Source organism: Pollicipes pollicipes, unplaced genomic scaffold, assembly GCF_011947565.3.
Source record: "Pollicipes pollicipes isolate AB1234 unplaced genomic scaffold, Ppol_2.1 Scaffold_3087;HRSCAF=3621_pilon_pilon_pilon, whole genome shotgun sequence".
Taxonomy (NCBI): domain Eukaryota; kingdom Metazoa; phylum Arthropoda; class Thecostraca; order Pollicipedomorpha; family Pollicipedidae; genus Pollicipes; species Pollicipes pollicipes.
In genome coordinates, this window is record NW_023596225.1 from 25,617,221 (window position 1) to 25,628,768 (window position 11,548).

Genomic DNA, 11,548 nt, shown 5'->3' on the forward strand with positions numbered 1-11,548 from the left:
GGAGAGAGAGAGAGAGAGGAGGAGCGAGAGAGAGGAGAGAGGAGAGAGAGAGAGAGGAGAGAGAGAGAGAGAGAGAGAGAGAGAGAGAGAGAGAGAGAGAATGTTATTCCCGAAAGACTCCGGAGGGGGGGGGGGGGGCTCGCAGCACCGCCCTTCTCGCGACCTCGGGCCGGCGCGCTGCACCACGCAGTCCGCCAGACTCAGCCGCGGGACGGAAGGCATCGGTTGGAGCTACACCAGCGGCCGCAACAGACCACGGCAAGGCCTCCGAGGACCGCGACAGTCCGGTAAGGTGGGGAGCTCAGGACGAGTTGGCTTTAGCAAGGTCCTTGCCGAACATTTCTCCGTTTGCTGTCTTCCCACTGGGAATGACGCCGTCAACACCGCACCACAAATTCATCACTCGGTGGGCTAATAAAACAACTTCATCTGGGTTGTGTCCATCGACGAAGCGCTTAAGATATTCGGTTGGGTGCGGGCTGTGCATTTTATCGCATTTTCAGCCATGACATTGACGCCGGTAAACATTGTGTCAAAAATCAACGATTCAAAATTTGCTTCATTTCGCCGTCTCTAAAGTATGGGATATTTGTTTTAAACGGCTTCATATGTGAGATGCAGGCGTTTGTGCCTGCTAGAAGCTATTCAGTTTGGCCAAATTTCGTGAGAGTGAAAAAACGACAAGTCACTTACTTTGCTCGAAGTCCACCTTCATTCGTGATGCTAGCGGCTTATGGTGCGCACTGATCGGAAATATTTTTTGAAGTGAGTTATAGTTTATGCCAGTGTAGAGTTGAGTGAACATGAGGTAAAACGTCATGGTACACGAAATGTGGGCATTGGAGAATGTTGAACAACGCGCACTGCGACTACATGGAATGGGATATCTAGTTTGCCACCAAACATTTTGGTACACCGAAATCGTACGCTTTTGTTCTTGAGTGTTAAGAGTTTCTTGAGCCCTTTTATTCTTAAGTTGCTCTTGATTGTTCTTGTCTGTTCTCAACTATTCAGCTGGTTAGTGATTGGGCTTCGGCCAAACGGAACAGAAATGCTTAACTTTTGAGATGCGGGCTTCTGGATTTATGGCTTATCAGATGCGCCAAGTGCATTCAACGCTGGTTTAAACACCTCCAGACATTTGTTTACGACGAACAGAGCGTCTGACTGCATTGGACCGAGCAACCAGCACTGGCGTGGTGCGGATTGTGCGACCACATGCAAATTAAAAGTGTGCTGTATTTTTGCCACAAATGTACCAATTTAGTGCGGGATACTTGGATCGTTGCGTTCCAACTTCTCCTGACCATGAACCACTTTTAGATTATGAAATAGTTCGGCTGGTACGCGGATCTGGAACGGACAACTTGCGTAATATCTGCTGTAGTAAAAAAAAAACAACAATGAATTGCCGGTTTGCCTCGTACTCTGGTGATTATTTCAGGTATATGACGAGGCCCATCACAAACCACCTTGTGACTTGTCAGGGAGCTCAATGCATTTACTGGAATCGGCAAGTTCCTGCACAACAGTGATTGCCTGCAAACAAATTCGTTCAACTAGCAGTTGCTGGCAATCGATCTGTAGCTAAATACCTCATTATCCAACACACTTTCCACATACAATCAAGATCTGCCCATCTCCCGGACACGCAGGACCGTCTACAGCATATCGACCGCCGCTAGGCGCTGCTGTGCAAGCACCGACAACTTCATATAAACAAACGCATATACTTCGCGTCGCGGCCGAGTACGAAATGGGAGTTCATTCCGGAGTAATTGGCTATGTAAAAACGGGCTCAGCGCAAGATATCTGGGGACGCAACGGCGGGTCCAGGCACAGAGAAGGTACGTTTAATCAGGTATCAATGTCGTATGAGAAGCCGTGCGCCTATGATAGGCCTCCTCTGGATTGGACGGACCAGGGCAAAGAACGGAGCGAAGTTGTATAAATCAGGACGCTGAGCCTTCAAAGGTACCGCCCTGACAGTCGAGGCAGGGCCAGCGGCACGGGTCGCAAGGCGCAATATCTTGCCACAGGTCAAGTGTGACGGGTGGGACTCAACTGCTTTGACAATGACATCATTAACGTCAATGCCCAATGCCGACGTCAGGAGGAGAAGACAAGCTTCAGACAGGATTGAAACGTCGAGCAGGACGGACAGACGTCAGGTAAGCATGCATCGGGCAGCCAATTCTAAAATCAGGCGGGAATGACAGACGCCAGCCAGGAATGACAAAGATCAGGCAAGGAATGATAAAGGTAAGGGAAGGATTGACAGACGTCAGACACGAATGCCAGATGTCAGAAGGCAGGCATACCGGGAAGACATTATAGACGTCAGACACCCGTTATGCAGGAATGGCGGGCGTTCGGCGTACATATGTGCGTGCCATTGAGGCTTTACGACGCACTCAGCTGCTGAGGTTATATGGCGTCGCCTGCCTCTCACCCTGGCGGGAAGGGCGGGCACCGCGGGGAATCGAACCCGTACCTCTGGGTTCCCAGACGCGTAGTTGTTAACGCAGACGCGTGAACCACTACACTACCGGCACCCTTCATATCGGCGTACATACATCAAGCGGGGGTCGCCGACTCCCGCTCCTGGACAAGAGCTCAAATGGAGCTAAAAGTCGAATGACAAAAATCAAACGAAGCCATCGGGCAAAATGGCTGAAGGCGATAGAACTCGAATCTTAAAAGTCTGAAAGACAAATAGTCGACAGGGATAAAGAAAGGAACGCATAGCGATAGGGATGAGTCAGATAAGTTCAGGTTGTCGCGTACACGTTTTTGCAGTAGAAGTAGGGTCGTATATAATGGCTGCATATCTTTTTGAAGTGCAAGTAATGACGAATATAAGTCACTCGTCACTCGTATAAGTCACGGTACAGCTTTTGTCGCGCATCAGCAGTGTCGTATTTAAGTAATGTCGTAGCACGTCTGTCGAAACGAGCTTTTGTTGTAGCAGAAATGTCTTGGAGCCGTCCCCACATCTGCTGGCCCTGGCCTAGCCCGATGGTCGTTAATTGATCAGAAGGCACACCGGCAAACTTGCAGCCTGGTGCCGTTGAATAATTCAGAATTAGGCTACCAATTGTTCCACGACTGTTGAAGGCCAATCCGCGGCGGCGCATCCTCTCGATCATATCCACCGCTGCCTGCCCTGCCGTAGGGAGGTTCTCGTGCCGGCATTGCCCAAGCACTGAATTCTGCTCGCGCCCGAGCATGAAGTTGGCGCCCGTGTTGAGAAATGTTGCAACGCGAGGAATCGCTGCGTGCCATGACATGAATGTGGGAAAATCATCATTGCTTTAAACGATCTGAACGGCGTCGTTTCCTGCCGCAGAGTTGGGCGGACCTCTCTCCGCCCCGCTGCGGTCCCTGATGGAGCCGACACGCGGCGCCCAGACGAGCCGGCCGTCCGCGGAGCCAGCCGACGCGGCCCGGCCCGACGGCGGCGCCGAGCACGGCGTGGAGAGCTTCGAGGACATTCTGCGGCTGACATGCGGCAGCGGCCGCTGGCAGACCGCGCTGCTGGCCTACATGTCGTTGATGTGGCTCATCCTGCCATTCTTCTCCATGTCGATGATGTTCATCGGCGCGACGCCGCCGTTCAAGTGCGCCGACGGCTTCGACGCGAACGCCACGTACGCCTCGCTGCCGGCCGCCGCCCAGCGCTGCCACTCACCCAACGCGAGCGCCGCCTGCCGACGCTGGGTGTTCGACCGGTCTGTGTACGAGTCGACGGTGGTGACGGAGTGGGCGCTGGTGTGCGGCCGCAAGCCGCTGTTGTCGCTACTGCAGTCGCTGCTGATGCTGGGCGGCCTGTCGGGCGCCGTGGCTGCCGGCCAGCTGGCAGACCGCTTCGGCCGGCGGCCCGTCTTCCTGCCGGCCATGCTGCTCATCGTGCTGATGGCCTTCACGTCGGCGCTGGCCACCAGCTACGCGCTGTTCGCCGCCTGCCGGCTGCTCAGCGGGCTGGCCATGGCTTTGATGATCGGCAGCCAGTACGTGCTGGTCGCCGAGCTGGGCGGCATCGGCCAGCGCGCACGCTACAGCGCGTTCACGCTCATGCCGTTCGCGGTGGGCACGGCGCTGGTGGCGGCACTCTCCTATGCCGTGCCTAACCGCCGGCTCCTGCAGCTGGTCTACGCCGTGCCCTGTCTGGGGCTGCTGCCGAACATCTGGCTTATGCCCGAGTCGCCGCGCTGGCTGCTCCTGCGCGGCCGGCCAACCAAGGCCTACGACGTGCTGGCGGCGGGCGCCCGCTGGAACGGCGCCGCCATGCCGCCGCGGGACGTTGTGCTGAAGATGATGACGCGGGTGCACTCCGGCAAGCCAGCGCCAGAGGCAGATACCGGCGGCCGCTGCAGCCGGCTCCTCAGCCAGCTGCTGCAGCTGGTCAAAACGCCCCGTATGCGGCGCAACACGCTAGTCAGCGCCTTCGTCTGGTTCGTCGTCTCCGGCGCGTACTTCGGCATCGCGTTCGACGTAACGCAGCTGAGCCGGCAGCCGCACCTGGCCGGCGTGCTCCTCGGCCTGCTAAATCTACCCTCCGTCTTCTCCTTCCCTATCATCGACCGGCTGGGCCGCCGCGGGCCCACGGCCGCCTGCTTCTTCCTCTCGGCCGCCGCCATGCTCGTCATCTTCGCCGTAAGGCACCCGACGCTGCGGCTGGCGTTCGGGCTGGTCGGCCAGCTCAGTGTCAGCTTGGCGTTCAGCATACTGTACGCCTACTCGCCCGAGTACATGCCGACGTGTGCGCGCGCCGTCGGGTTCGGCGTGTGCCAGGTGGCGCTGCGGCTGGGCGCCACCGTCTCGCCGTTCGTGGTGGACCTGGTGAGCGAGCTGCGGGCCACCGCGCCGTCGGCCGTGTTCGGTGCCGCCGCGCTGCTGGCCGGTCTGGCCACGTTGCTGCTGCCGGAGACGCGCGACGCCCGCCTGCCCGACTCGGTGGCCGACGTGGAGCGGGGTGGCAGCGCGGTGCCGTCCGTCGGGCACGGCGCCAACGGCCGACCGGCCAGGCCGCCCGCCGACCCGTGCGCCGCGGCGACAGCGGACGAGCTGCCGCCGACGTGATTCAGCGGCCTGCAGCGCTGGGAGCTACGGAGTGAGGGGTTCTGTCGGACCTGTAGATCCGGCTCGGGACCTGACCAGCCCACGACCAGCAGGCGTGTGCCGCTCGGTGTTCGACGCGACGCCTGCCATGCTGAGCGCGAGGAGCTCGCACTGCTGCGCTCGACCAGCTCGAATGCCCTGCGATAGGACTCCAAATATGAATATGGACAAAAGCTTGGAATTTACCAAAATATGGGGAAGCGGTGTTGTGTTCATGAGCGTTTGGATTTATAGCCAGGAAGCCAATGCCCTCTCACCACCTGTTGAATGACTACAAAGTCCTCTCCACATTCTGCAGTCGTCAGCTGTTGCGCCCAAGAGACGTCCCATTTAAGCCCGCACGCCTGTAAAGCGAGAATAAAAGAGCTCAAAAGTATTTGCAAATGTACTGGCAGATACTAGATACCATACCAAACTCGACAAACCGTATTTCCTGCACCATTAGGAACACGCTGGTACGGTAGCGCAAGGCAATCCTACTTGACCCTGATCGACTTCCTTTACCGTGACGAATATCAGCGCCTGTAACGTTTTTTCTATACCTTATGATAAAGCCCTGATTTCGGTGATCCATGCCGCCTCCGTCTGGGGCGGTCTGTTACCCGGGTCCATCCTAAGCGATTGTGCAGACTCATTTGCAGGGCATGGTGAGGTGACAGCCAGAGGTTACAGCGGGAGGTAGGCACATATTCTTCAAACAGGTCATCCGTCAAATCACTGGCTCATTTTTTTGTCAACTGATTGACGATTTCGTTAACAATGAACGCCATTCACAGAATCGTCAACTTTCATTAAATTTTCGTCCCATAACTGACTATTTCAACTATATCCCACTGACTATATCCCAGACTATTTCAAAACCATTCAGGTATGTATAAAGCCATGAAAACCAAATTCGAATCCTGCACTCCCGTATGTCATGCGGCATTCCAAGTCAAGAATACAACAGCCGATCCGTTCAGATCTGACGCTCAGGAGTATAATCTCCAGGCATAATGTACGTCAACTGGCTCTCAATCAATATTAGGGACGCTGTGGGAGTGTCAGTCACCATTGGCTGTTGCATTACAGCCCCTTCGACCAAAAATGACCATTTCAGGGCTATAGATGAGCGAGAATGGATAACGGTGTGACAGATCTGCATGCAGCTGGGGGGGGGGGGGGGGGGGGGGGGGGGGGGCCGGGCAATCGCTTAACTTCCACCCTAGGTTGTGCATTAGGTGCCCAGTTGTCGTTGCCCTCCCACGGGGCTTCTCGACCCACTTGTAGCTAACGCATTCGGCCTACCCCGGACGTTCAACGCGCCGCGATGTTGTGGGAACCAATACAACAGAGGATGAAAATACGGACCAGCGCAACTGGGATCAGATATATTTGTTCTGCATAATATAGAAGTTGGACATGGTAGCTAGTTTTTACGAAATCAGACAAATATCGAATAAATCAGAATAGCGCCATAACCGAGTATGTGAATGCAAGACACATCATGCATTGACGAATAAGTGCGCAAGAACATCACGAGAAAAGACCAAAACAAGAGCACAACACGGTATCTAGTTCAGCACACTTCCAGCACCTCCATCGCCACCTCTTGGAGATTGAAGTGCTATAAGAGAGTGCTACGATGGCAATTTCGGACGGCTAGTTTGGCGGCACATCAACGGCATACAAACGTTCAGCACGTAACCAAAACAATGACGCACTCAGGAGCATACTCACTAAGTAGTTGTGAGGAGTAAGTAGGATAACTATTCATTGTTTAGAGCATCCATTTACAATGAAAGTATACCTAATAGTTATGAGTGAGTTCAGTTCATATCTAAGGTTTCCTTCAAATCTTCAAATTTCGAACATTCCCATTCACCTTAGAGATCGTTTCGAGCATTCCCTTTACATTCGAGATCGTTAAGTTTCTTCCGGCGCGGTTTCGGTTCAGTTACAGTTACAGTCATTTTCGTTTACATTTTCCAGTCGAGTGTTCAGATTGCATGAGTGGTAGGTGGGGTTCTCAGCGGTGGGAACTCGAGGGCTGGAGCCTTGGGACATGAGTTATGGAAAAACGATGGCTGGTGTTGGCAAGTTTCATGGTGACAACGCATGGTTGTGGGATGGGCTCTGCCTTCTGGCACCAGGGGCCAGGGGGCGCTGCGCCTTCTAACTCCCCTCCGTCTGAATAGGAAGCTACGCCCTTGATTCGGGGGGGGGGGGGACATCCCCACTGAATAGGAAACAACACACTATAGGACTTTTGCAGCCGAGCATCCTACTATCGGATAATTTTATTCATTGCTCTCAACCAGCAGTGTTTTAAGGAACGTACCCGACGCGCCCGCGCACACGTACACACACGCACACACACACGCACGCACGCGTGCGCACACGTACACACACGCACACAAACACGCACACGCACACGCGATCACACACGCACACACACACACGCACGCACGCACGCAACACACACCACATACGCGCTCACACACACACCACACACACACACACACACACACACACACACACACACACACACACACACACCACACACCACACAACACCACACACACACACATTGTGTTTCTTATGAGCTCAATACGCAACAGTTCGCGGGTTTACTTCGCCAAGCGACGGAGCTGGCACTGACACGCATGGAGAGCTGTGGCGACCGGCCGGGCCTGCACCCACCTGCAGCTGGGCGTCACTGTCCAGCGCCAGCCGCTGTCGCAGGGGCTGGCTGGGGCGACGCTCGAGTACGCTGTCTGCAGACGGGTCGGCGAGGGCCCCGCCCGAACTCGCGCGGCGTGCGTGACGGCCTGTGCTGCGCCACCGGGCGCGCGTCAGCCGTGAGTGACCGTCGCTGTACCCCGATGCGCCGGCAAGGCTCACTGCATGACGCCAAGCTAAGTTAAGCTCCAAAGTTCCAAAGCATCCGTCCTGATCCCATTCAACCAGGGCGATGAGCACGATTGGAGCTTTAGGGGCATCAGTTCAGGTGTCATGCCATGAGTCTGCGTTGTAAGCGACATTTCTGCAGCTGTGTACGATACTTGCCGAGAGACTTCCGTGCACCAGTCGCGGCGAGCGCCCGTCTGTGGCAATCCGTGGGCACGAGGGACGCCTACGCCGGTCGGGAGCGCAGACAGAGTCAGGTCGCCTGCTGGTCAGCACCTATCACCGGTCTGCAGTCCAGTCCACAGCACCCGACAGCAGGGCCGCGCGAGACAGTCCTGTTCCAGATCTGACTACAAAGGCGTGCCTGACGGGTCCGTCCTAGAGCCGACTGCTTCCAAAGTACAATTCACATAGCACGCACTAGTAGTTAATACCTTAAAACTTTTCACTGAAATCTGCGCAAACTGATAAATCGCTTTCTCAATTGCGCGTGTTGACGGCTCTGGCAGATGAGTGCCGCGACATTATAAAAAACATGAACCGTTACGTCACTCAGCGTATGAGACGCGTTCTCGTTCTCGTAAGACGCAATTAAGGTGAACTCAGGGACTGCGAGAGAGACGGAACAACAGATGAGATCGGACCTCAGTTTAATCCGTTCGGGGCCAACGGCGGCGGGAAAAACACCGGTCCCGATCCGGCACTCGTCGCCGAATCCGAAAACGTCATCTGATAAGGTGTACTATTTTCCAGGAGAAAAGGTGATTTATGGAACACGTTAGCACATTTTCACCGGAGATAACCGGCAGGTACTGAGTTTGGATCTCCTATACGCAGCCCTTGCTCGGTCGTTGCACCAGTACACGATTTAAGGTGAGGGATTGGGGACCAAGCCGTTAAGACAGCACCTCCCTAGAGTTTCATTTTTCTGTGAGCAGCAGCCATTTAATACTAGGTTTAGTACCTTCGAGCACAGTTCGCTGCTTTCAGTCAATTCGAATTTCGTTGCAAGCGGTTGGTTAATTTTGTTTTGTTTATTCAGTCAGGTACTCATGAATATTGCGAACTTTTTTTTCGCGCAGGGACAAGTGATAAATAAATGCAACTGACGGGGTCAGAGTATTCAGAATACAGGTCAATAAACCTCATTGCAGGAAAGTCGATGTTATTAGGCCCTTGTTAGAGCTTCCGTCACGACGCAGACCTCGTCTAGTGTGAAAGTATGCACTCCAACGTGCTGGTGTGTTGGCGTACTGGATATATATATATATATATATATATATATATATATATATATATATATATATATAAACGTAGCACGCGAGCCTGCGTTAGTACACATACATACACACCAGATGAGGGTGACGGTCCGAAAAATGGCTCCTGCCGTGGGAAATATCAAAGCCGTCACGTATGCTTTTTCTTAGTTCTTTGTGTACAACAGCGCGGATGAACTGGGTCGGCGCCAGCTGGCGGCCGTACAAGGCGACCGACATGTCTGCCGATCCAGCAAGACAGCCTCGTCTTCACTGTCAATGATTCTTAAGGTCAAACATGCGCATTAATCCTGATTATGTAGCCACCTAGCTGTGATCAAGTAACGCACATAGAACCGGCGGGGTTAATCTGTGAGCAAGTGGCGAAACTTGCCATAAAGTAAACAGATTGTCCCGGGCAGGGCTAGGTTGCATGCGTTTGCAGGTTGCAAGGCTTAGGTTGCGTTTCGTTGGAGTTTGCCATTTGAACATATAGATGGATACATTCGCGCACTCACCAGCAGAAATTGTACTACTATCAGAGCTTTTCACATTTTCAATGACGTTGAAGGTGGAAGCAAATGGGGCAAACATCCTCGTTGAGGCCAGGGGCGGAAATTTGCCATTTGCAGGGCCGCATGTTGCAGTTAGACAGCACTCAGATCAGTTACAACAAATTATCATTTTGGAATTACATCATAGCATGTTCTAGCATTTTTATGGTTTCTAAATATATGTTCCTACAGCTGCTCGATATTCACGCTCCAATATCACTACAGCGTCATCTTCAATGTACAGTGGGATGAGTATTTTTTAAGGTCCATTCTTACACATATCACCACCTGCAATACCTTACGTTTGACCTCACAAGAAGTGGGTGGGTGATGACTGATAGACCCCGCCCCTGTTGACACCATGTGCCTCTGTTCACGTGATGCAACTATGATTAGCTTACTAGAGAGCATGGCGGCCCAGGATTTGCGACCGCAGTGAAATAACACGATTTAAAGATGTGATATTGTGCGTATTGCTCTGCGTTGACCGTGGTTGAAAGTGGTTTTCACAAATCACACGTTCATCTTCGTCTCAACAGCATGAATTTAATGTCTAATCAGGAAAATTTTCGCTGAAAAAATCGTCCGGAAATAAGGGGAAAATGATTTAATGTGCTTTAACAATTTACTTAGTTTTAAAGAACCTGAATGCACACCGGAATGTTCAGATATTGTTGTTGACGTTCGGCAATTCGTCTCAAATATTCTGTCAAACGTAACAATATGGGCCTGGCAGGCCCATATTGTTAAACGGCTCGTCCGGCTCATATTGTTAAACGGCTCATATTGTTAAACGGCAGGCCCATATATATCAAACGGCTCGTGTTTGCAGTCAACGAATGATGTAGTTACACTGTCTATTTTCCATGCAATTGTGTGACTCGTGCGTTGCCCACGCCACGCCACGGTTTTCCAGGTGCTGCGAAAATCGCCGTGATATGGTGTCACGATGGCCAACTGTCAAAGTCCCACGGTGCTGCGACCAATCTGGAAGCAAATTTTTGGTCAAATATGACAAAGTTCTTGGAAGGCTTCTGGTAAAGTGTGCTTTCTAAACTTGTGATTGAGTTCACACGCTGTAAATTATTTTCGTCTTTGATGTTCCCGTGTTATCCTCACAGGAGGATTGCATTATACAGGTCATCGTGTTTGGTGTAACGATCAGACTATACCTGCATTTGGTTGGCTTAGCCTTCAAGGATTGTGCCCACCACAAACGTTTTGTTCGATTTTTCAAGCACGGGCAAAAGTAACGACCTTTAGGACTGTTTTCAACCATGGCACCGTTGCATCACAATATTCACTACGCTAGAACTCTGGTTTCGTCCGTAACGATATAAAGTGAAAAGATGCCATAATTTAGTTGCATACCACTGATACGTAAAGCTCACCTAACGCTAGGTTTGTGTTAACACACAAATTTGGCAGAATTATAGCCCCTGTAATTATAGCCCCGGGAATTCCCAGGAAAATAGATGCCGAACAAACCTGAGAACAGATAGCCGCCACCCGCACCATATTCAACTCGACGGCAATCTGGGGGTAAGCCCAATCGCTTGAAGCTGTCTCCACTTATCCATTTGGTCAGCCGGCGTAAACTTTGGTGCAAGACCTCCGCGTCAGATGAATCGTGCGCTTGGCGGAATGTGTCGCACCGTCTCCAAACACAACCAGCGCACCAGTGACCGGCGGCGGGCTGTTCATCAAGCCGAGGGCGAGGGAGATAAC

The 11,548-nt window shown here is 52.8% G+C and overlaps 1 protein-coding gene across 1 annotated transcript in view; it reads left to right on the top strand.

The window, feature by feature from the left end:
- Positions 1 to 3,556: 3,556 nt before the first annotated feature.
- Positions 3,557 to 11,548, top strand: part of LOC119089947 (organic cation transporter protein-like) — a 17,159-nt gene continuing 9,167 nt past the window's right edge. Inside the window, exons 1-2 of the mRNA XM_037212749.1 lie at positions 3,557 to 4,601; positions 4,662 to 4,986. Of these exons, the coding sequence (XP_037068644.1) occupies positions 3,583 to 4,601; positions 4,662 to 4,986 (1,344 nt within the window). The 5' untranslated portion in view covers positions 3,557 to 3,582. The remainder of the gene's footprint in view (positions 4,602 to 4,661; positions 4,987 to 11,548) is intronic.